Below are 26,883 nucleotides of genomic sequence, written 5' to 3' on the forward strand. Positions count from 1 at the left end.
TGTGTCATGCGAGGCGAGGAGTAAAGGAAGGCTTTCTTGGAAGAACCACAGCATTTACTGGTTCCCAGACTTTGTGAATTCAACGAGAGAAGCGTGATCGATTCAAGGAATGCAAGAAACTCCAACAGAACACCAACGGAAGGTCATGTTTGCACTGATGTTCCTGTCCAAATTGAGAATAGATACTAAGGATGGCTGCAAAATAAAACGTTTTTTTTTTTTAACATTGAGCAATAAGACAAAAAAGTTGTCACAGGGGCTCTCGTAGGCGTACATGGACTGTTTGAGTTTAGAGGGATGGAAGCCAGTTGGCGTCATTCTTTTGTTTGTTTGTTTGGTTCAGAGGGAAGTTTGGGGTTTGACTGTTGCGCTAACGTTGGAATGTGGTCTTTAACATTTTATTTTTGACACAATCTATTTTTTCTCATGTCAAAATGTCAAATTTGTCTGTGGAGTGTTAAAAAATTTGTTTTAATTACTTACAATTAAGTGCATGTAAACTTGTGACTTCAACTGTAGTGTTCTTATGGCAAACTGGCTGTTTGTTTTTCATTGTCAATGTCTTAGCAATGTAGTTATAAAGAGTGAGTAACACTGTACTAAATGACATTTTTTGGAGGGTTTGTGTTAAGCTTTGCCATTGCATAGAAATTAGTGATTGAAACATTCTTTAAAATTCTTTCATAAAAAAAAAAAGTTAAAGTTTTGTACTATGTTTGTGTTGCCGAGAGAAATCCAAACGGACCAGGGTTCGAACTTCACTTCCAAAAAGTTCAGACAGACTTTGGAGGAATTTGGAGTGTCGAGTGCTTGCCATCCTGAGTCGCAGGGTGCACTTGAGCGATTCCACCAAACCGTAAAGTCCATGCTTCGTGCTTATTGAGATTGGGATGTGGGTCTCCCTTTACTCATGTTTGCTGCCCGAGAATTGAATTGCCCAATGACAATTTTCATTTTTGGGTGAATTATTCTTTGACTACACAAGCAACATTACCCATTGCTAAAAGTCCCAGATTGTTTTCTGCTTACACTTGGTATTTTCTGAAGAACTGTTAAAACTTTAGAATTTAAATAATTTTACATTGGCACTTTCAGTTTAGAGCTCATGTGTGAACAACACTTTTGAAAATACATGTCATTTTTGTTCTGGAAATGTTCCTTAATGCGAAGTTGTATTATTTCCTATACATTTCCTTATTGATGGTATGTGCTGACAGCACAATTGGTACATTTACCAGTAAAGACAAGCCAACAATTTTCCTGTAATTTACCTGGTTGCATGGGTTTCAGGCTGGACAGGATACTCAAACAAACAGGGCAGTGTTTTGATAGCACCACAGTTAACATTAGGTGAAATCTACATTAGAATGGCTTACTTACAGTTAAGTATGCAAATTATGCTGGGCAAAATTTCTACATAAAAAAAAAAAACATCACCTTTAAAATGAACGAAATCAAACTTGTAAAATGGAATTATTGAATAAACATTAAAAGAACTACATATTGTAATTAACTACATAAGCTACATTTGATCAAAATGTATATTAAAATATTTTTTCTTGGCAATTATTGGTAAACATTACAAATATAAATACTCTGTTCAATATTTTTTGTTTTTACCACATCAGAGTAGCATTAAAGTTTGACACTTGGTATAGAAGCATGTTCACCTTTTTATTGTTTAGTAGACATTTTCTCAAATTTGGACTGATTGTTAAATAAAGGACTATAATGAATCAAACTTAAATCATTAAATGTTTGAGTATGACAGACTAATCAAATATGAGAACATTCTAATACATTTTTCTTAATGGTAATCAAAAAATTATTATTAATATTTGATTCAGATAGACACATGCATAATCATAGTGGCAAACATTATTTAAGAATTATGGATGGATTGTCATGTTCAATGTGGCTGGAATGTGAACCTAAAAACAGTTAAGATCATAAATGCACTGTATAACAAAAAACAGTCATTCACAGTTTCTTTTCTAGCACATTATTGTTCTTATCAAGGAATTGGTGCACTGTACACACACCGATCAACCACAAAATTAAAACCACCTGCCTAATATTGTGTAGGTCCCGCTCATCTCAGAACAGCATGTCATGATTGACTGATTAGATAATCGCATGGATGATTGTGGTGCCAGATGGGCTGGTTTGAGTATTTCTGTACTGGATTTTCACACACAACAGTCTCTAGAATTTACTTAGAATGTAGCCAAAAACAACAAAACATCCTTGTTGATGAAAGAGGTCAACAGAGAATGGCCAGACTGGTTATGGTAACTCCGATAACCGCTCTGTACAATTGTGGTGAGATTAATAGCATCTCAGAATTATATTTTTTTTCTCTCCCTCATCAACAAGGATGTTTTGTTGTTTTTGGCTCCATTCTGAGTAAATTCTAGAGACTGTTGTTTGTGAAAATCCCAGGAGATCAGCAGTTACAGAAATACTCATACCAGCCCAGGCACGAGGGGGACCTACACAATATTATGCAGATGGTTTTAAGGTTGTGGCTGATTGGTGTAATATAAGTGGTGTCATTAGGTATCTACAGTATGATTATAACCTTTTAGGTCATCTTCTTGTTAAAAATATGAAATTCACATTGTCTAGTACAGAACGTAGTGCAAGTTCTACAATACAACAGCATCCAAAACTATGCCAGGATCTTCAATATCTGCTTTACTCTGGACCATCCTCAACTCCAGTTGAGCAGGACTGGGCTTTTGATTGGGACCTGCCACTTCTGACAGATGAACAAAAGGAAAGGGAGTATGAGTTACATTATGAATAATAACAAGTATTTCTATATTATGGCTGAAGTAATCAACAGTGAAACAGAAATGTGTTCATTTCAACACAAAATATAGTGGCTTTCATTAAGCATTGCATTAAAGGGATAGTTCTCCCAAAAATGACAATTCTGTCATCATTTACTCACCCTCATATTGTTCCAAACCTGTATGACTTTGTCTTATGTAGAACAAGAAAGATGATAGGTGGTCTGTTAAAATCAGTCACCATTCACTTTCAATGCAATGAAAGTGAATGGAGACTGAGGCTGTCATTCTGCCTAACGTCTCCTTTTGTGTTCAGCGGATGAAAGAAATACAGATTTTGAATAACTTGAGGTCGAGTATATTAAGACAGACTTTTCATAAACTATTCCTTCCATTGAAGATAATTTTAAACAAATACATTTGTTAAAAACATATTTGTAACTCATACTACATTTCAATTAGCATTTTCATAATTATAATTAATATTATTAAAGTCACTTTTAAACAAATGCAATATATTATCCAGATACATCACACAGACAAATAGTATCTGGTCCATACAGTAAGTTTCTCTTACCATTAGCATAAGTAATAGTCCTCTTAATGACATGATGCATGACTGAAACAGTCTTTTCACAGGCCGTCTGTAAACAACACATCAAGAACACTGGGTTATAATTAAAATGTTCCACGTTTTGTATTTTGTCTATAAAACTTGTCACTATATTTAAAACTTTAAATTATTTTTGGAAAGGTTTTGCTTATGCTTGTGCCGTTTTCTTTCAAATAAATGCCACTTGGCTTGATGTTTTATTTATTTAAAGGTGCTGTAAGCAATTTTAGCCATTCTACTTGGATTAGCCACGCCCCTCTTTATAAAACCCCAATCTCCAAAGAAACCAACAGTTTGAAGACTGGCATATCCTGCAGAAACGGTTGTTAAAAAACAACGACAGCAGCAAAATAGAAACCTCAACTGACGACAGTTATGTACAACACAGCATAAAAATGGCAGTAAGCCCAAATAATTTGCTGCAACTACAATACAATGAGAACATGCAAAATGATTGACAGGCAGAAAGCACCAGAGACCGCGGCCCGCAGCCACATTTTTGTTCCGTTTAAAAAGTCTAGAGCTGTCACAGAGACTGGTGACATATCTCATGACACTTATTTCATTCATATTTTTCAGGGAGTAGGAATTTTATTTGAATACCTTTCCATGAAAAAGAATTGTTAACAGCACCTTTAATGCGATGGCATTCATAATTTTTTAAGTGTCCAAATACTTTTTGGCGTCACTGTGTACAATTTTCTAAATGCAAAGGTAAAACTGCTTTATTATCACATATAAATATAATTTTGTTTACCTTGAGATCATTTGGGTGATGGTGTGTCCATGCTAGTAGCATTGCAGCAAACAGATCTCCTGTACCCACAAACACAGCATCTACCTTGGGGATGTCCATACGGATCTGTTGGGTCACTTTGGCACCATCTGGTTTTACTGAGGAACAACAGAAGTATATAGTCAAATGCAAAATGGGACTGAAGCCCTCAACCAAGACAGAAACCACTTATCAAGAATGATGCTGTTGAAAATGTCAGCGTGGTTCTTTTCACAATACATAATATTGTTCCAAAGTAGCTTTACTAAGAATAGCTGCTATGAACCCCCCAGTGACTAAGCCATTTTTTGGAGGAACACTCCTCCTTAGGCTGGCAAATATTTTAACTAATGTATTTAAAGCATAAATGCATGCATTGGTGTTTCTTTAACTTCAGGCACTTTTTAGCACTGTGGACTTTTTTTTTTTTTAACATATTTATTATTATTTGTCTACTAAAAATGTGCAACAGTGTAAAATATGTACATGCATCACAGGAGATTTATGTCATTTTTTGGGAAAGATATGAACATTTCCACCACAGCATAAATTTGAGCACATCTCAAATTCTGTATTGTGTTTAACTGAAATCTGTGGTGAAAATTACACTGACGGTAATTACATAAAAAATAGCTTTTTTGCTAAGGCTAATTCCATAGCTAACATCTTATGCATCCCAAGTACATACACTATTTTCACACTTTGTGTAATTTGACAAAATTACAGCTTGATTGGAAAATGACACCCAATACAAATATTCAGATATTTTTGATATTTTGATTGATATTTACTTTATTTCTGTTTTCTTCGAACATCAATTATATTTCATCTCAAGCATGCTGTTCAGTTTTTTGGATCTGGTTAACAAGAACACTAACTTTTGATGAAAAAATGATGTTTAGGGCTAAAATATTTTGTTGTGGTAGAAATGACACAACTGTGGGACAGTTTTAACTGCCACACATTCCATTTTGAAATGGTTTGTTTATTTCACTCTTTATTCAGTTTTACACATGTAATAACTACTTATTATATTTAAGTTAATAAATAACTAAGTATTTGTTTTGAATATTAAAATTCAAATATATCAATAAAAGACATTTATTTTAAGTAATTTTCAAAAGATGATGGCCTGGTAAAACGTTTCCAATTTATTTGTAATGAAACCTTCATATAACAAAAATAAAACAAGTTGATATATATATATATATATATATATATATATATATATATATATATATATTCACACTTTGTGTAATTTATCAAATATATATAAATTCCTGAGACATGAAAGTGCCAACATTTGAAGAAACACACACATACTGTATATGTGCACATGCATACATGCACACAAATGTCAAATTCACCACATGTAATCCAGCGACATAAAACGTAGTATAATACTGACTCAGAGCATGGGTGCCCAATACGTCGATTGCGATCTACCAGTCGATCGCAAAGGCAATGCTGGTAGATCGCACAAAATGTAAATGTACTTTCGTCAAATTTTAATACAAATAAATAATGTCTTTCCTTCTTTTAGTTTCTGTCTGACTTGCACTTGACAAGTAAATACTGACCAGGCGTGATTTTTGTTTATTCAGTTGCCATGACAACTAGGTTTGCGCATACGCGCCTTCCAAGGGCTTCTGAGAACAGAGCGCGAAATTGCGATGCTAGCAGTGTTTGAGACCTGCTACCAGCAGCTACTGCCCGGATTATGCAAAACTGTGATTCCATTCAGTGCAAGTCATCAGAATAAGGTAAATGCCCTGGCTATTGTAATCTATTGTGCTGTAGTTGTTTTGGGTTTAGTTTTAAAGTGAATGATATCAACGTTGAACATTATTATATATTTTTTACTACTTTAATACTATACATGCAGTAGTCCCAACAAGCATTTTCTTTTTTTAAATGAAACTGTGTTTTTTTTAGTTGGTAGATCTTATTGAGTTGGTCATTTAAAAGTAGATCATCACGCAAAAATGTGTAGGCACCCCTGCATTAGAGAGATAAAGGCAGTGTAGAGAATGACAAACACTGTTATCTTTGTTTGTACTGTAACTCTAGCTGTAGGCTGTTTGCATTTGCCAAGTAATGTAGCAACATGGCACACTATTATATAAATGTACCTTTATTGGTGTGTTTATTTGCATTTTACAACGTCCTCAAACATGGCCTATCCAATCAGAGGTTAGTATTTTTACTAGTTTTGTAAATGCAGATAAACTGCCAGACCTGCAGCTCTAACCAAAATCTAATCAAAATTGGAGGTTTTAAGTCTATGTCTGTTAGATTTGAAGCCATCTATATGCCAATAAGCCTATAAAAGATGACAAAATTAACTTCAAGCCAATAAACAAAATGTGCAGTCTTTCTATTTCTCTACCAGAAAAATGGACCAAAACTATTGATGAATCACTTTGCACTAAGCAGAGTTTTGGCCGATCAAATGCTCTCTAGAATGATTTACATTTTGACAGTACCTTTGCCGTTTATTCTGCGTAGAATATGAAGGAAGAGGAAATGAGGGCAGGCATAGAAAGGGTTATGAGTTTGTTTGCACTAACCTCTTTATTGTTTGGTGGGAGTTTAAAAGACATTATCTACCTCTTTTCTGGCTCCCCAGGGCTACCAAGTATTGATCACCCAGAGGAGAGGGCAGATCTGAGCTAGTGATGACCACTGTGTCTGGACCCTTTGAATGCAACAAGTTCATCACCTGAAACACAACCAATTGTGTGATAGTTCATTCTGACACGCTCTGCAGTTTTACATACAGGGTTACAGAGGCCAGGTTCACACAGCACAGCTGCATTCTATAAAAAGCCAAATCTATTTTTGGTAAACTCATGCAGTTTATACAAAACTGCACTGGACAACTATGTCAGACACGCCATGTAATGCGAGAGCCCCACATGATATGAGCTGTGTAACTGGAGCTTCGTTCCCAAATGCTGCGCTTAACACACAAAAGCATACAATACTATTGTCTGTCAGTTAATTAAGATTTGACACATTAACTCATGGCTAGTTTTGGGCTTGTATATAAAATAATAATGCATCAGTTGTGATAAAACTTTCCAATGTTATAAAAGTCACCATGTTTTATATTTATTTGTGACACTGTCACTACATTTAGAGATGTTTTTCACAGCTATCTGTGAAAGATCTGGAGGCATCAGTAAGAATGGGCTGAAAATTTAAAATAAATTATTACTGTTTTGCATTGTATGCCATTGTTTATTTTAAAGAATAACATTTAATGAAGAATGGGAATACTAATCATGGCAAACAATGAATTGTGAAAGATGTACAATTTGTTTGTGGCAGGGCAAGAACAAATGTGAATTACTGGCACAACTGCGCTAACAGAAAAAAATCCTTAACGTTAAGTCCTGACACCTGTGGATATTTGTGGTTGTGAAGGAAACAGATGATGAAACTTACTTCAATTGCATCTTTTTCTGTACAGATGGTTCTACCAGTGAGCAATCTGTGGGAGTAAAAAATAAACTGAAATATTCACAGCCATCAGCATTGTGAGTCTCACCCAGACAGCTGTTTTTTTGGGCTGAGATGCATGCTTGAAATAGATGTAAACCAAAATATGCAGTTTTCATCCCTGTAAGATAATTAGTTGATCCTACAATTAAAGCCTTTTAATCTAAAGGCTTGTGTCTGAATGCTTGAAATTAGTGTTGTAGTATGCAAATATAAAGAGAATTGGAGAGTGAAGAGAATTGATTGGATTTGCTCAACATTTGTGTGACTACATAATTGCTTTACTTCCATTTATGTCATTTCATTATTTTTAATGACTTTACTATTATTCTAAAATGTGGAAAATTACAATAATAAAGAATGACTAGGTGTGTCCAAACTTAAAACCATATTAAAACCATAACAAAGCACTCACTCTGCTTCAAACTGGTTGGGAGTGATTATATCAGCGGATGGTACTACTTTGTCCCTGTAGATGGGTAGCAAATTCTCAGGAACATACTAGAAAGAAAGGAGACCATGACAAAGTGATAAGCTTTTTCAAAAACTACTCTTAACTCCACATTATTCACCACATTTATGTGATTCGTGAATTTCAACTGAATGGTGTTACATTTATGAAAATGAAATTATTAGCAAAATGTATAATTTGTCAATTATTTTAAGGGGATTTTTAATCATTTGGCAAAAAGGGAACATAGACATGCTCACCATAGCCCCATTATCTCCCAATACGGGATCGCACACTATGAGAGAAACAAAAATCCGCACAATAAATAGTGTAGTCTTACTGGCTTCATGAAATGTTTCGGATCATTGTTAAGATGTTTTGGTCTTAACAAGCCAAAGGCAAAACAACTGCCCCTTCCAATCATATGACTAACTTGTGACTCACCAGTGTTTCATGCATTCCTACAAAGAAAGCTATACAAGAACACTTTGACTCTCTAGTTATAGGTTTATTAGTGACACACCATACACCAGGCTCGGGTTTGACCTCTTCAGCTCCTGTACAATGTCTACCACCATGTGCAAAAATGAATGATCTCGAGTGTACCCTGAAAAAAGAAGGTTAGAAAACATATCTAGTCATTTTTTTCCTTAAACAAATTGTAAATAAAAGTATTATATTTAAAGGGGTCATGTCATGAGGAATCACATTTTCCTAGATATTTTGACAAATAAGAGGTCTTTTTTACAATAAAAACATACTTTAAATTTCAGAACTGAAAACTTAATCCTCAATGCAATAAAAGCATTTATTGAAACCAAGCTGCAAAATGCATCGTTCTCTACTTCCACAACTACTCTACGTCATTTGGGGCCCATTAATTCATGACCACCTCTACTTTACATTATTGAACTCTTGGCCCCGCCCACTGTTGCTTCAGTTCGGAAACAGAAAGAGAGAGCAAGACAAACAGGCCAAGTGTGGCCTCACTATTCCTGAACACCAAAGAGGACCCATCTGGACCATTTTTAATCATTTATTTTACATAAACATGCACGAGACAGACGTCTTTGACCGCTGTCATGTATCTGGCTCTGCTTTTAAAATACGCTGTGTCAAGTTACAACTCTGAAAAAGAGACCCCATTCAGTTTCATTCAGCTGCTCTGCTTCTGCTGTTTTGAGCACAAAATCATAATGGACCTCATCTGCACTATTTTTAATTGTTGGTATTTGCAAACATGCAATAGATGGACGTCTTTGACCATCTTAATGCGTTTCCGACGACATGCATTTCAGTGCAGGATGATACTGGATGTGTGTGCATCTATTCACTGTGCTTTGGACTGTGTAAATAAATTTTTTACGGCTCATATGAGCGTGGATTGTATGTTTTTTCAGCTTATATCAGCATGGATTGGTTGTGAACCAGTCATAATACAATTAAAGTTTTGCAAAAAAACTGCTATTGAAGGATGGGGCAGTAAAAACACTTGGACTCGATCAAAAACAGTAAGTAAACCGTTTCATTCATGAATATTTCAAATGTTATGACTGTTTGATAGTTTATGATGCTTTAACATGTGCTTGAGATGAACAGTTTAATATATTCAAATGCAATGTGTTGGACGTGTGTTGTGTAAACCCTGAAATCTAGTTTTATAATGTTGTGGACCATGTTCATTCTCTTCTGACAGAGTTTAATATATGGCTGTATTCGAGCGGGTGCATGATGTTAGCCGATCATAACAGTACTTAAATTAATAGTGGCCCTCAGGGAATATAATAAAACTATATATAAAAAAAAAAAAAAGAGCATTTCATGGTCCTTTTTATTTATTTATCTGTAACCATGATATTTGCTAGAGGTTGAAGAATCAATTAAATTAGTGAAGTAGTTGCAGTCAATCCCCTCGATAAAAAATTTGGAATTCTCATTCTCAAGCATGTGAACAAATAAGTGTTTCTGGAATTTAAAGGTGCTGTAAACTTAAATGTATTTAGAATATTACACATACTACTTAAGTAAATACTACTTGACAGATATTCTGTCTCTTTTACAACTGTACTTTGTAAATATAAAAAAAAAAAAAAACGTTCAGGGAGCAGCCCACCCTGTTTTAGCTAATCAAAATTAGACTCTGACTATCAATCAATTTGCATGTTCAGGTTTGCTGACTACTGGCTGGCATGTCTTTGGTCGGCAGGTTTTTGGGGAAGGGAGTATGGTTGACATGATGGGGCGTTAGCAAAACTACTGAAATCATATACAGCCAGCGTTGGGGAGTAATTAACAAAAGTAGCAACGATACCAGTAATGAGCAACTTTTTTCAATGAGTAGTGGTCAAAAACATTGGACTGTCACAAAAATGTGGAAATCCAAATTATATAATAATTTACCAAATCACTGATGTTTATTACTATATTTCAGCTCAGTTATATTAAATAGAGTTTTTCTAGCTTCACTGTAGTTTAACTACTTTAAGTTATGAGTAGCTTGCAGCTAGGGAGGCTTCAGTTTCAAAGTATCTTCCCCAATACTGCATACAGCACCTTCAAAGGGATAACTCACCCACATGAAATCTCAGATGTGTATGACTTTCTGCAGAACACAAATAAACATTTTTAGAAGACTATTTTAGCTCTGTAGATCCATACAACGCAGGTGAATAGTGGCCAAAATTTTGAAGACCCAAAAAAGCACAAAGGCAGCAAAAAAGTAATCCATAAGAGATTTTTATTCTATATCTTCAGAAGCAATATAATAGGTGTGGGTGAGAAACAATGTTTTTTGTGCTTAAAATCTACACTACCACAATTCATTGTGCATATCGCCAACTACCGGGCAGGGAGGAGAATTTAGTTTTGCAGAGGTGAGAAACTGCAACATTCTGCAAAATTCTCACCCTGTAAAATTTCCTCTCTGTCCAGTAGGTGGCGATGTGAACAAAGAATGCAAATTACCAAATATAAAAGAAGAATGTGAAAGTGGAGATTTACATTTTAAAAAGGACTTAAATATTGATCTGTTTCTTACACTTATCATATCGCTTCTGAAGACATTGAATAAAACACTGTCACTTTTATTATGCCTTTACGTGCATTTTGGAGCTTCAGATTTTTGGTACCCATTCACTTGTATTGTCTGGACCTACAGAGCTGAAATATTCTTCTAAAAATCTTCGTTCCAAACTATGCTTGTTCAGTGCCTGACAGCAAATAAACAACATGAACCAACAGACAGAAGTAATACTGTACCTGTGAGAACATAGTCGTAATGATTCACATTGTTAAGCTTGATCCCCTCGTACAGTACATGCAATTCTTCTGCAGTCAACACTTGGCCTTTCCAGTGCTCATAACCTAGCAGAGAGCAGAGTCAGAAATTAAACAGGGCTCATTGCAACATGTTTTTTTTTCTTGACAAAAAGAGAATGCTTTAAGAACAGACTTGAACCAATTCTTAAAATATCCATATTTATAACTTTATAAACTATAATCACTGGCTTCCTGTAACGGCCATCTGCATATTCACAAGAGAGTCGAGTTCCGGTGTATGACATAGGTGTAGCGTAAGCTCCGGTAAGAAGAGACGAACGTGGAAGCGCAGAGGATAGATCAAAATAAAATGCTGGTCACAAATTAGAAGACAACAATGAGGATTTTTAAAGAAAATGCCAGAGGATTTCGATATAAGAGGAGATTGAGTTTTTTTATCCAGCCCTATTTGTTTGAACCGGAAAACACCAACCAGGAACTCCGGGAGATGGAGGAGGCTGCAGCAGCGGCACAAACAAAAGAATCTGGTAGACGGAGAGTACGGGAGACGTGGTGGTGCTCATGCAGTAAATGTGAGGTAATGCCAACAGAGGCTGAGAGTGTTTGCTGCCATGAATGGAAGATTGGACTGACTGGATAGATGCACTAACACACCATTTTAAGACTAATACAAATCTACAGTGTAGCTAAAACAACTCACTTCTTTTCGCAGTTTTCCTTTGCTGTAAACAACGCGCGCTTATGCGTTCATCACTTCTCACTGGAGCTTACGCCGGAACTTGACTCTCTCGTGAACGCGAAGACGGAAGTTACCGGAAGCCAGTGATTATGGTTTATAAAGTTATAATTATGGATATTTGTTCTTACAAAAACACATCGCTTCACTTCAGAAGCCCTTTATTAACACCCTGGAGCCGTATGGATAAATTTTGTGTTGGATGGATGCACTTTTTTGGGCTTCAAAATCTAAGGTACCATTAACTCCCATTATAAAGCTTGGAAAAGCCAGGATATTTTTTTTTTATATAACTCCGATTGTGTCAGATACACCTAGGATGGCTTGAGGGTGAGCTTTTTTGGGTGAACTAACCCTTTAAAGCAGCAGTTTATCCTAAAAGAGTAATTCTTTCATCTTTTACTCACCCTCATGCTGTCTTGACCTCTTATGACTTACTTTCTTTTGTAGTACACAGATTAAGATTTTTTTAAAGATGTATATTTTTGTACATACAAATGTAAGTCAATGGGATACAAAACTTTCAGAGAGAATCTTGTTCATGTCTCCTCGTACTTGGCACGAACAAAATAGATTTAATCGATGTTTGATTTAATAGCAAGCGATTTTCTAGTACGAAATTAGATATTTAGTATGATTACTCAAGGATAAGATGTTGGAGTGATGGCTGCTGGAAATGGGGCCTGTCTTGGTTTGACCAAAAATGACTTTTTTCAAATAGTTAGGGTGCTGTTTTTTACATCAGTAATGTCCTGACTATACTTTGTGATCAGTTAAATGACACTTTGGTGAATTAAAGTACCAATTTCCTTCTGAAACAGCAAAATCTGTACATTATTCCAAAGTTTTGGCCACCAGTTATATACATATATATATATATATATACACACTGTATGTCACAGTAGACTCCTCACATGTCCTCAGTTGACAGGTTTATTGAATTCTACCCGCTAATAATAGTCATTCAGTACATTCAGAATGGTTATTTTATTGCCACATAACATTGCTGAACCTAGACCTGACCAATTGAAGAAACCCCAGATCATAACACTATCTCCAGAGCCTAGTACATTGGGCACTATACATGACGGGTGCATCGCTTCACATGCTTCCCTTCTTACCCTGATGCACACATCGCTTTGGAATAGAGTCAATCGGGACTCATCAGACCACATGACCTTTTTCCATTGCTCCACAGTCCAATCTTTATGCTCCCTAGCAAATCAAAGTCATTTTTTCCTATTAGCCTCACTAACAAGTGGCTTTCTTGTGGCCACATAGCTGTTTAGTCCCAATCCTGTAAATTATCATCGCATTGTGTGTGGAAATGCGCTTTCTTTCACTATTGATCATAGCCGTAAGTTCTAATGTTGATTTTTTACGATGTGACTTCAAGCGTTTTAGTTATCTCTGATCATAATCAATCATTCAAGATTTTTTCCGTAAAGCAGACGGTTCACCACTATCCTTCCAGGTTTTAATAATGCTTTGGACAGTTTTTGACCCAATTCCAGTGATTTCAGCAGGCTCCTGTTGTTTTCTTTGCTTGATGCATGCAAATAATTTGCCCCTTCTGAAACACAGTAGCATCTTTTCCACAACCGCAGGATATGTCTTCCGAAATGGTTGTTTAAGAAAAGGGAAGCTACACACTGCATCAAGTTAGTGTTAAAATAATTGTTGCCAGGTAAATCATATTAATCACTGTTATAATGGTCCAAGAATAGGCTCTTAAGTATCTGCTTCTTTAACTCCAAATGGCAACTTTTTATTTTTGTTTGGCCAGATAGTGTATTTATCCCTCTTCTTTAATTCTTGGATGAACTACACTTTGCAGCTATAACAGCAATTAGTCTTTTTGGATAAGTCTTGATCAACTTTACAAAATATGTGCATAATATTTTGCATAATAGCTCAAGCTGTTTCTTTGGGGATTAGCGATGGACAACAATTTGAATTTTCTCCACAGCTGTACAATAGGGTTGAGTTCAGGATTCTGACTGGGCCACTCAAGGACATACTTTTTTCTTCATTTTAAGGCACTCCAGGTTTGCTCTGGCTTTGAGTTTTGAGTAATTTTTCATGTCTTGGACAACATTGAGCCCAGCATTTGGCAAAATATAGGAAAATAAGACCTGCCATTTATGTGAAAATGGTTATTGTGTTTAAACTAAAATTTTCAAGTGTCTTCGTACATTTGTAGGCATGAAAATTCCATTTATGTTGTCTGTAAAGACTGAATTTAGCTCGAGAAAATAGCATTCGTGTGCTGGCTGTGATGGACCATATCATTGGATTGACTCAATGAATGTATACACCCCCTCATTGAACCAGTTGGCCATCTTATTCATGAACAAACTGAATGTACTGGTGTGCTAGTACGAGATGAAGGAATCAGTCATCGTGAACAAGGATCTGCTTTTCGGCTGAATGAGAGGAGGCGCTGCATGTCGTTCGTTGACTTTGTCAGTCTCGTTCAACAAGAAAAGGGGCCGGATAAAATATGTATAAAAGGGAGTGATGAACACACATTACAATGGCATTTAAAAGTTATTGAAACTCTTGATTATTTTTTAGGCTAATATTGTTGTCTTTTTTTGTATAACTTGATTTATGGTCATGCTCAGCAATTCACAATATGATAGATAATCTTTTGTTGTCATTTGGGGGAAATGCAACACACTGCATTGCTGAAGTCTCTTGGTACATGCAAATTTTAATTATGGATTGTAAGGCAGGGTGCCAATGTGTTTGCATTCAAAGGCAAAGAGCAAACATATGATCTTTGAGAAAATCAACAAACTAACTTTCTCGCAATTAGCAACTCTTCCTGAGGCACCACACCCCACTGAGCGAAGACTGCAAATTCACACCTCATTGTTGCCCTTCCACATCTGTCCCATTCTCTCCTCTCTCCCCCATTCAACTCAGAATCACCTAAGATCTGTATGTAACAAAAGTCTATATCTGATGTATACAAATAATGTAACTAGTATAACATGTTTGGAATCATTTAAAATGTCTCAGTGCGTCTGGTATTGTGCTCTTATTCCCAGGTTTGTAAACTTAATGACAACGAAGTTATAAGGTCTTTGCCAAATGTTTTATAATTCTGGAGGTATGTCCCAAGGACTTCCAAACCTAACCACTCCCAAAATCCCCTTTGTCCATGGTTTGGGTATTTAAGGAAAGGCGACACATTGTGCAGAGCTCTCTGTAATCAGACGATCCCAAACAGTTTACTGTTTGTAATTCATATCAGGTGATTGCAATTCGAATTTCTTATGTTTTGATAAAATGTCTAACTTTGACTTATCACTGTCTAATTGGAATTGATGAACATTGACATTGATAAGTCTCTGACATTGTGTTTCCCAAACAGATTAAATGATTCGTATGTTACCGCAAGTCTGCGTCAGATTAGTGACGACTAATATTTGGCATCGGTTCAAGTGTACTTGGTTTGCAAAGACAAAAAGGGAATTTCCGTTTAGAACAGCAAACGCTGCTTGACCAATCTAAATTTGGGTGTGTCTTACCGCTGTTTTAATTTGATGTTTCTCCAGATAAGTGTACGTGAGAAACCACGCATGGCCAATCCAAAGCTATTATAAGAGAAGTTATGTTGGTTAACTTACATCTTTAATAGTGGCCGTGACCTCTACTTAAGAAAACGTTAAGTTACATTCAAGTGTATGCAATTCCATGGGGCTATACTGAAGTATCTTTGATTGTGTATACGTGAACGTGACCGATCTCAGGTATATAGCAATTACCTCTGTTTGATGATCCAATACTGGCCACTTGTGATAGTGAGACCCGCGGTGTAGAGAAAACATGCGAGGACCTCAAAGCGACATAGTTTCTTAATCTAAACGGATAAAGTACAATTAAAGGAGTTAAAAGAATAATCAAACATTCGCTCACTTTTAATGATACTCCGATATCATTAAAAACCTTTTTCATTTATGGAGTCAGATGAAATAACGAGATAATACATAAGAGAAAATGCATTTCATTTAATATTGTTGTGTTGCGTAACAAGAAAAACAGTAACGCGCAGAGACCTTCACCCGTATTATTGGAGACCGCCATTGGACCGATAAACGGGCTTACAAAGTGGTGACAGCCCTTCCGTGATCTCGCAACCAGACGAGCAACGTCTTTCCAGCGCGACATTCAACTTGATCCCTGCCCGGGACATGAGGTTTGATCTTCTCACCTATCTCCAGCTGCTGTGGTAAGTCAATCTTTATTTGCCTTTTAGAAGTGTTGAGGGGAAGATTGTTCGCACCTCACATCTATTAAGACCGGAACCGAAAACTCCGGTGGGCATAAGAATTAGACTGGAAACATGTCTTTCCAGGGAAAGCACAGCAGCAGTATAGACGAGGAAATTATGGAGATTCTAAGCGTGCAATTAAAAAACCTCCTTGTTCGGTTAAGCGACAAGGGACTAAATATAAAGTGGAGTAACAACGAAATAATATCCTGGTATTCTGCTGAGGGTGCGAAATTGAAATCTAAACCAAAATACAATAACATTTACGCTGCAATTGTTTATTTGCTTCGTAGTAACGACCTTGAGACCATAACCGAGAACGAATGAACAATAGCAAATATCAAATAAATTGAAAGATTGCGATCTGACGAATTACAAAAGTTAAGAACACAAGTTGAAGCCTTCGCGTACGAGCAACAGGGGTGGGCTAGATAAAGCGAAGAAATGGCAACAAAAATTGATCAAATTCAAAGAAAACTTAAAAGCGGCAGGAATTACATATCTGCTCTCGAAGATTGCTGCGATAAATTTGGGTTTCCAGTAGCTGCAGTTAAACGCGCAGCACTGGATAAAACCTTTGAGCTAGAGACTCAAAATGATGATGACGAGGCCGCGTTAGGAGACAGGCCACAGAGAGAAACTCGTAACCGAGCTCTTGTGAACCTGTGGCCTGAAGAACCAAACCTGCGAAGCCCAGTAAAGACTCGAACAAAATCGAATGACTTGCCAAAGAAATCAGTTAAAGTCGCTGTTCTTAAAACTATGACGAATGCGGATGATGAAATCACAACAATCAGCCGCCCGTTAACATGCGAAGAATGCTCTAGACATAGACAGGTCGTAGGAATTATGCCGAGAAAAGGGCAGTTTCAACCCTACTGGGAAGCATTGATGTTACAGTCCACGGTGTACAAATGAGAAATTACAAATGTATGGCAAATAGCTATCTTCACAATCCCTGAGGAGCTCAGACCGAAACTAACCACAGAGATGAAATCTGGCAACATTATGAACCGAGACAATAATTAAACCGACGAGATTATCTACGAGCATCTAAAACAGGCATTATTAGACATGAGGGGACCGACACATGCAGATTGGAGGAAAATATTTGAAATCAAACAAGCGAGTAATGAGTCATTTGAAACGTACGCAGAACGGTTATGGGTAACATACAGAGAACACTCAGGCCTAGAAAATGCAAACCGTGACCATGACGCATTACTACAACTTGTTAAGAACAATGCCGGCATCCCAGTTCAAATGGCTTTATCCAATGGTGTCCACTCGGCCGAACACACGTTCAGATCAATAGTAGACTGGGGTTCAAGAATAGAAAACAGGTGGAGATCAAAACCCCGTAGTGTTGCGTGTGCAAAATGGTTAACAGAAGGGAACGACCCAGAGAAATTTAACCAAAGATCTCAAAGCAAAATGCAATGCCATTATTGCAAAAAGTGTAACCATCTCATAAGAGATTGCCAAAAAAAGAGAAAGAGATTTGATAAAACAAGCAAAACATTGCCAAAAACGCCCTATAGCGACCTGTTGAAACTATTCACAAATTTCATCACTGAGTTTAAAAAACAAAACTGCCAAAAGGGCGTGGCCCACAACGCGAACGGAATAACGCAAAATACCAACACCAATAGGGATATGTGGCCTCCATCCCCTGTAGCGAATCAGCTCTATATTCTTCCACCATTAGGTAGCGAATCAGCTCTATGAAATATTAATAATCAATCATAACTTGTTATAATCGATTATGAATATTTGGATCAGTTAATCGGGTTAACTTGATTTAGCTACATTAACATTACAACCAAATACTCGGTTCATCCCGTGAACACTCAATATTGGTTATTCATTAATTAAATAATAGAAAGGTACATTTCCGGGGCATGGGAAATGTCTTTCTTACTAAGTATTAAGAGCAAGTAGTCAAAATCTATGATTAGTGACTTTAGATATGAGCTTGAGACACAGACAACTTTACGTGTGACATGAACAAGACTTTATTAACTAGACTAAACATTTAAACTACTCTAACATACATATACATACATTCATACAGTTTACCAAGGGAAAGAGGGCTGAAGCAGAATACAGGAAGGCAAGAAGTTATAGCATTGTTTGAAGTTCAGCAGATCAACAGCCTGAGCAAACCATCATATTAGTTCTGACACGCCCTTTTTAGAAAGGGGTTAAGGATACTTAATGTATCAAATAATGAGACTAAGTTTGATACTTGCATGTCCCATTTGAAATAAACTGTCCTGATGCAATTTGTTGAGGCTCCAGTTGATCTTTGATGTTGTCTTGATGAGAGAGAGAACCAGTGAGAGTCAGAGGATCTTGGTGAATGGGCAGTCAAGGCCGTAGGTAGCCTGGCGCACGCTTGGGAGTCCTTGGGGCCTTTAGTTTGGCATCATTCAGCGAGAGAGTGAGAGAGCACAAGGCTCAGAGAGCAAGAGAGGCTAAGAGCAGCGAAGAGGATAAGAGTTGGTAAGATAAGAGGATGAGAGGAAGTGGGCGCAGCAATTTTATACCCTCGGAAACAGGTCCCACCTCTCATTGGCTCGACCAATGAGAAGGGTTTGGGTTCCAGGCGGAATTTGGTTTATTGCTCTTTGTTGTAAAATTGCCCATTGCATGTGCAAGAAAGAAAATAGGAAATATACTTTTAATACTAATATGTTGTTGTTATCGACATATCATGTACACAGTCATTTCGATCTTCAAAATACCAAGTTATAGAGACCAAATATGCCACACATATGATTTTGGTTAACCATAGTATGCAAAGTCTGAAACATTAACCCATTAGTTTGCAAGAAAACATAGATCAAGCACATTTAAGGAAAATGTGAGATGGCACACTAGATATATGTCAATATTTATCACATGGATATATAGAATATATATATAGGATTAACAGGGTTCATTTCTCTTTCTCAGTAAGAGAATGAAGGGAGGGTCAGCACTTCTCTGAACATTCCTTTGGAGGTCGTAAAGGCCTCCATTACTCTGGGCAGGAGAATGATTCCTTTGTTCCGTCACGGCTCATTTGCATGTTTCTGGCTGGGTTTATGACGGTAAGAGATTTTGGGCTGAATGACTCAAAAGATGGCAAAACATAACGTAATATCATTCTACGAAGATCTTATATTCGAATTTAGCTAGGCCAAATCGTAAGGTTTAATTTGATACCAAGAAAAGTATATTTAGTACACTTAGAAAGGGAATATACACTGAGGCTATTAAATATGAGGCCTCAGAGTTTAAAACACACACGAAACAGTTCTAACGAGTTTGATATACCTCAGAAATACACAACATACAGGGATTACACGTATTTCATTAGCAATATGCAGTTCTGTGTTTAACTGAAAAACACACACACACACATTGTTACGTTCAAAGTTTTCCCCTTCCTGTCCACACGATAAGCACGTGGTGAGCATGCGGATGTCACATGCGGTTCTCTGTCAATAGTTCATTGTCTCTTTGTCAATACATTTATTGTGCTTGTGGAGACTGGTTGGCGCTATTTCAGTAATTAGGGGAGTTTTTAACAGTAAGTTCTTGTTTGTTCGTGAATCTGTTAAGGCCACTGATCCTCCGCCATACCTTACACCCCATAGGGAGATGAATGGCAGCCTGACAGGCTGATTGTTCCTGCTGAGAGTGCGGTTCAGACTATTCCTATTAACTTAAAACAGTACCAACAAGAACTGTGGAGTTCTGATGGAGAGCTGACACCGCACCTGCAGCAGGACCAACTAGTCAAGGTCACTGAAGGCATGATTTTAAGAGAAGATAAATACATCGTTCCAGAAGCCCTCCAGAAACCAGTGATAAAATCAGTTTAATTTATACTATTTTAATATAATATAGTTGTATTATAATCACATTATAATATGCATTATATTATAATGGCCATGCATGGCCACAGACGGGGAAAGGTTGTGCATGGCATTGCAGATGTATATTAGACATGTATATTTGTAGTGACACTGCCAACCGAACAACCTTACCAGCCCTGAAAATTCTTGTGATTTGAATTTCATTGGTTCTCTTATCAGTGCCAAGAGGGAGGGGTATACGGTCGTTGTTTGCTGTGCACCAATGCAGTGGCACATGATAATGAACCAAATCATCTCTCGCTGAGAAGCACCAATTGAATTTAAAACCTGATCAGGGGAACCATTCCACTGGATAGACAATGAAAAAATGTGTGTGTAAAATGCTAAACATCAGGCAAAAATGTCATAACACTAACAGACCACCGAGATCATAGGTCATAGATGATCAAATGTGTGAATAGCACCCTTAAAAAATGCTAAGCAGAAGACACATCACCAAAAATAAGAATTGATTCTTTGACCACAGATCTGTGTTGGGAGCAATAAAACAAAGCTCAGAAAGTTCCCCAGCAGAACTGGGGCTTATATTGCTCACAACAGCAGACTGTGCAGACTCAACTGTGAGAACAGCTTAAGGTGCTTCACACTTCAAACTGCACTAAAATATCAGCAGTAATTCAGATCTCACCAAAGATGCTCAGTCTAATTTGATCTCTGAAATAAAATTTGCATTGGACATTGTAATGGTACGCATCTCTTCCCCCTGATGGCACAAACCATACAGTATGAGACTAAAGCTGTCTGTAACAGTTTGGCTTTGACCATCAGAGGAAAATAAAGTACCACATGTCTAAATGCAAATTAATTAAAGGTTCAACATTAACTGTTTTCTCTTTCTGTTGTTGTTCATATTTCAGGTTGCAATGTTGTGAGGGACAGATGCAAAAAGAATTCTGATCCCCCTGTCTCAAGCCAGGACATCAATTTGGCCATGCTGGAGATGGGTGCGAAAGCAAATCTAACAGGCCATTCACACTTCACAGCTCCACAAAAACAAAAATAGCTATATGGCCTCCCGGTTTAACACCGGAACCAAAAATGATGCAACACCAATTGCTCTAGATCAGGTTCCACCCATCTCCTAAACATACAGAGCACACACTTTTATTAACAAAATAATGGCCTAGATTCTGAAAATACTAATCCACTGAAGATCTGGCCCGCCACTCACATACACGTAGCCTCTCACACATAGGATATTACAAACCTGTTTTCATAAAACAGGCACTATTTACAACTTTCCTTTTAAATACTGTAATATACATGGGACATGTGCATGGCTACAGTCACACATCGATGATTTAATTACTAATTGCAAGCGACACAATTTCAACATTTTCACCTACATATAAATCAAACCAATATGATTGTTGTTGGAATGGTTGCAAACCAGAGGGCCCCTGGTTTCCAACGCATTGCTAATAGCAATATAAAAATAAAATAAGTTGACGATATGAAATGCAGACGCTTCTATCGATCCACTTCACATTTTGAAAATAGCATATATCATCGATTGTGATCGATTAGATCATTTTGAATTAACACTGTTATTATTGTATATGTCTGTGACTGTGATTCTAAAATCATAGAATTAGAATTATAAATATATGTTTAATGATGCCTGCCACTGATGGAAATACTAGTTATACTGACTTTGTGGTATGTTTCTGGAGGAAACTGTAAGGCATGTGTTTGCATTCAAAGGCAAAGAGCAAATGTATGATCTTTGAGAAAATCAACAAACTAACTTTCTCGCAATTAGCAACTCTTCCTGAGGCACCACACCCCACTGAGCGAAGACTGCAAATTCACACCTCATTGTTGCTGAACATATTTTTCAAAAGAATCGAGTCACAGAAATAAATCAAAATCACCACCAGTGCGCATCAGCCACATAACACTATCCCCACAGTGAAACAAGCTGGTTGTAGCATCGTGTTATAGGGGTTCTTTTCAACAGTAGGTTCTGACAATCTTTGGAACATTGATGGGATATTAAATGCTGCAAGATTTTGGATAAGAACCTACTCCCCACTGCCAGAAAGTGTAAATTGGGAGAAAGTTAACATCTTAGCAGGACAAGCACAAAGCCAGAGCGACACTGGAGTGGCTTAAAATGAAGAAAATGTATGTCCTCTTGTGGCCCAGTCAGAGTCCTGTCCTCAAACCTATTGAACATCTGTGAAGACACATAAAGCAATTTTGCAAGGAGGAATGGGCTAATATTGCTCCAAGATGTTGTGCAAAGCTGACTGAGACTAATCCAAAATGACTGATATAATAGTTGTTGATGCTGCTGTTTGGGTTCAGTATGAAAGTACCTCAAATCAGATTATAGAGTCACAGCCATTTAATAGGGAATTATTAAACAAATAGTAGGATATTAACTTGGTTTCATTCTAGCTTTTATTCTGAAGAAGTATTTAACTTTTTGAAATTGCAGATACCAGTCAGTGAAATCATGCATGGGAAGAAAAATAAATCTTCATTAGTATTGAGACAAAGGAAATGCTTTGGTGAGATTTAGATGTAAAGCACCGTGAGAAAGAACCACACAAGACCCCCACCAAATGACCCAAAACAGTGGGAGGAGGATCATTACAGGCTCTTGCCTGTTTCTGAAAACAAAGAGGAGGAGGAGGGTGGAATGCTGAAAGAATGAGAAACAGAGTGAGAATAAACAGCACCTGACTGTTAACTAGGGGCCCACTGCAACCCTTGGCAATGGAGAAAAGTGCAGACTCATCTTAAAGGAACAGTTTATAATTTTCAACGGTTCATTCAATGCAAAAGATGTTAAACGGTCAATAATATGTTCAGGAACATGATAATGGACCATGAGCAAAATAAAGATGACAATCCTGGGGCGAACCAGTTTTCACAATTTTCAGCCATTCAACAGCCACTTTTGTTGACACATTCATTGCCTAGCTGAATGGATGGTCTGATTTCAATAAGTCTTCAAAGCAAGGTTAAAAGGGAGGATTTCAATATGTGTAAAAAAAATAATGTAACTTGGAAAAAATATTTTATACTGAGCTCACAGCTTGCCTTCACGGAAATGAAAACATTATTGTCTTGTGTCTCTGGGCACATGCTGCGAAACACAAAAAAAAGGCTGAACTTTGACCAGTGAGACAAGTATATATATAACACATTTCACACATCTGGGGGTTAAACAATACAGAGATAAACTCACCCAGATAAACTTGAAAACATGTTCTTGCTCTCACGTCAAAAAAACATGTTCTTGCTCTCACGTCTAAACATTAACATGCCACCATCATGTTTACCAAGGTTGTGCAGAAATTAATTCAGAATAAAAATAGTTAATTTGTATAAATTAATGAAAGTTATGCCTAATCAATCACAATGAGAACGCCTGAACAACTCTGGTGTAGAATATGTAGATATAGAAAAAAACAACAACAAAAATGACTAGCTGCTATGTGGGGATATACCTGTGTGATTGGAGAACTGCACAGAGTTTATGGAGTCCACTTCAAAGCCAAGCACCTATTAGAGTAGTGACAGTTTATGTAAACATTACATACTGTTCATTTGCAGTCATGAAACAAAACTAACGTTAATCTTATATCTAAGGTTTGAAGACTTGGGTGACCCTGTGAAACAGTCGGATCTGCTTTGCATATCGTAATTACATTATCTGCTGCAGTCATCTAACGCACTGCAAAAGCGTATCTGTCCCTTACCTGCAGAGGAAACGATGCTGATTTGTTTCCCACATATCCTCTAACAACATGACTCTGAATGGACAGAACTCTGCGGTCCATAACTGACAGCACACAGATATATGACGCTCGCTCAAAGCAAAACACAAGCAGCCTTTTTAAGTTTTAAGTTCTCATTAAACCCTGTTTCACAAGAGCCCAAAAGACGAGAGAGCGATCAACATGTAAAATAAAAACACACTTCAGAAATGGACATTGAACACATCTGAGCTGGAGGGGCTGGACTGGAGTTTTCTTCAGGCATTTGAAGCGGACACCTAAGGGCTTTCAGCATGTTGACACGAATGGACCAATCGCGTTACACATTCGTGTCAAGGAGTTTGTGTATAAATAAAACACTTGAATACGTTTCTTAATGCGTGTGCTAGATACTATTCACGGATTTTAGCGTTTGTATTGGACAAAATATACGCTAAAGCATTTATTTAAAACGTAAAATGTGTTGGTAGTTTTTAGGGAAGTGTGTTGTAATACTTAAAGGCCTTTCAAGGATTGTCACTCACTTGAAAATAATACTAGTAAATATTTTAGTTCTCACAATACACGTTCTTACAGTAACAGTGGAATAAATTTCTATCATATCAATCATATGTAGATGTTTTAAAGAGCATGACATTATTCCATGTATCCAACATAGGTTGGAGTTTATAATTTGTATTATTTTCAGTAAGCATGTTAAAATATTTTTAGTGATGAAAAAGATAACTCTTAACACAATTGTTTTAACAGAATGTGTTAACGAGGGGCCTGGGTTGCTAAGCGAGTAAAGATGCTGACTATCACACCTGGAGTCACAAGTTGGAATCCAGTGCATGCTGAGTGTCTCCAGTCACGCTTCCTAAGCAACCAATTGGCTCGGTTGCTAGGGAGGGTAGAGTCACATGGTGTAACCTCCTTGTTGTCACTATAATGTGGTTCACTCTAGGTGGGGCGCATGGTGAGTTGTGCATGGATGCCATGGAGAATAGCGTGAGCCTCCACATGTGCTGTCTCTGCGGTAATGCGCTCAGCAAGTCATGTGAGTCACTATCCCACCACAAGGACTTAGAGCGCATTAGGAATTGGGTATTCCAAATTGGGTAGAAAAAAAACGTAGTGACAGTTAATTAAAAAAAGTATTAACAATAACAAATGTATTGTCAGTATTTATAATGTCATTGGTGTGTATAAAAACATACAGCAACTTTAAAAAAAAATACTTTTCAGTAAATACATCACTTAGTAATAATGTAATCTAAAATTGGCTAATTCATTATAAATGTCATTTCTAAATTTAGTAATTAATTTGGTAATTTATAATTAATGTGGTTCCCTGTATGTCGTGCTGGTGCTGATGCTCAGGTTCATCTGAAATAGCAAGGCTGGATGTTGTGCTAAACTCCTCTTCGCTAGCATCACCTCAGGCGCCGCCAGGCTCTTTATTTGCGTCGAGCCGACTTTTGAAAAAAAGTGGAGATGTTTGGAACATTTCTCCTAATTAAATCCTCTCTGCTATCCTTCTCCCTTTTAGCTTTCCATTTTGTGGCTCCACTGCTCCACCGTTTTTATCCATGTTGTTTGTTTTTTCGATGTCCTCAATTCTCTTTTTTTCACACTATCTTCTACCGCCGGTCTTGCCGCTATCAACAGTTTCCACGGTAATCTGACTCATTGTCATCATCAGACACAGCCGACACAGCCAAAAAACTGATCATGATACTTTTTTGTGTGCAAATAAATTATTAACACACATACACACAAACTCATTAATTTATTTTATTTTAATTTAATTAAAAAAAAAAAAAAAGGATGAGTCCACACAGTTAGTGGGGTCTTGGAGGCCCCCGGGCACCGGCCCAATCGGCCCGGTTGTAAATCCGGCCTTGAAGTAGGTTATTTCCAATAATAAAAAAGAAGTACTATTAATGACAGAACACCTTAATCCTCAAGCTTCACTCTATAAATTAATACTTATACAGTATCATTGTTTGCTGTATTTAAGGAGCATGTGTTTTTTTAAATCACATAAAGTAGGAATTTTACAGTGGCCGGCCAGCCAGCCATATACATGTAAATAGCTAATAATCATTTGCACAATAACAAATTGTAAATTTGAACACTGGAGGTGTAAAATATACACATTTTAAATACCACTGTTTCTACCTTCTATGCTGAAAGTTAAGGGTCAAGGCTAATGTTGACAGAAACTGAGATATGAGGCATATCATTCTCTTCTAAATGATTTGAAGACATTTTGTGCTTTCAAGAGTTCATACGTCATCCAACGCTATCTGCGGCCTCACAAACACAGTAACTATTCCATTTATAATCAATCTCTTTTATATCATTTATTCCTGTCTTATAACATAATCACACATTTTTCTCACAATCCTTTGGATAAAGACATCAGAGTAATCAGAATCATGCTTTTTAAAGACATGTAGTGTAATATTATTTTGTTGAGGAAAAGACCATGACTAATGTGCTTTATACAAAATCTTTTTAGCTTTGTGTGACAAACAGACTGAAATTTAAGTTATTTACTGAAACTGTTGTATGACATCTATGGTCATTTTACATTTAATTTGAGTCATTTAGCAGAAGCTTTATCCAAAGCGACTCAAATGAAGAACATAACAAGCATTTTGTCATACAAAAGTCAACAATATGTTTTTTATCACACTGCGAGGTTCTCACAGTGGCTGAAGTAGTAAAGATGCTAGCTCAGAAGAAAGAGACAGACAAGGTTTTTTTGTTTGTTTAACTGATAAATAATAAGTGCATTTAGTGT

The 26,883-nt window shown here is 36.9% G+C and overlaps 1 protein-coding gene across 2 annotated transcripts; it reads right to left on the reverse strand.

Moving 5' to 3' along the window:
* Positions 1-1,655: 1,655 nt before the first annotated feature.
* Positions 1,656-24,342, reverse strand: pdxka (pyridoxal (pyridoxine, vitamin B6) kinase a). Of its 2 annotated transcripts, XM_052143240.1 has the most exons (11): positions 24,075-24,342; positions 23,823-23,877; positions 11,397-11,501; positions 8,662-8,745; positions 8,399-8,433; positions 8,103-8,188; positions 7,634-7,679; positions 6,794-6,905; positions 4,166-4,302; positions 3,373-3,439; positions 1,656-2,761 (listed from the first exon to the last, which is right to left on the reverse strand). In XM_052143240.1, exons 1-11 carry the CDS (start codon positions 24,153-24,155, stop codon positions 2,649-2,651), a joined length of 921 nt encoding a protein of 306 aa, XP_051999200.1. In that variant the 5' UTR covers positions 24,156-24,342; the 3' UTR covers positions 1,656-2,648. The 2 variants fall into 2 exon arrangements, with proteins under 2 accessions (XP_051999200.1, XP_051999202.1); XM_052143242.1 differs by lacking the exon at positions 8,662-8,745.
* Between the last annotated feature and the right edge of the window lie 2,541 nt (positions 24,343-26,883).

Source organism: Xyrauchen texanus, chromosome 14 (genome assembly GCF_025860055.1).
Source record: "Xyrauchen texanus isolate HMW12.3.18 chromosome 14, RBS_HiC_50CHRs, whole genome shotgun sequence".
Lineage (NCBI taxonomy): Eukaryota > Metazoa > Chordata > Actinopteri > Cypriniformes > Catostomidae > Xyrauchen > Xyrauchen texanus.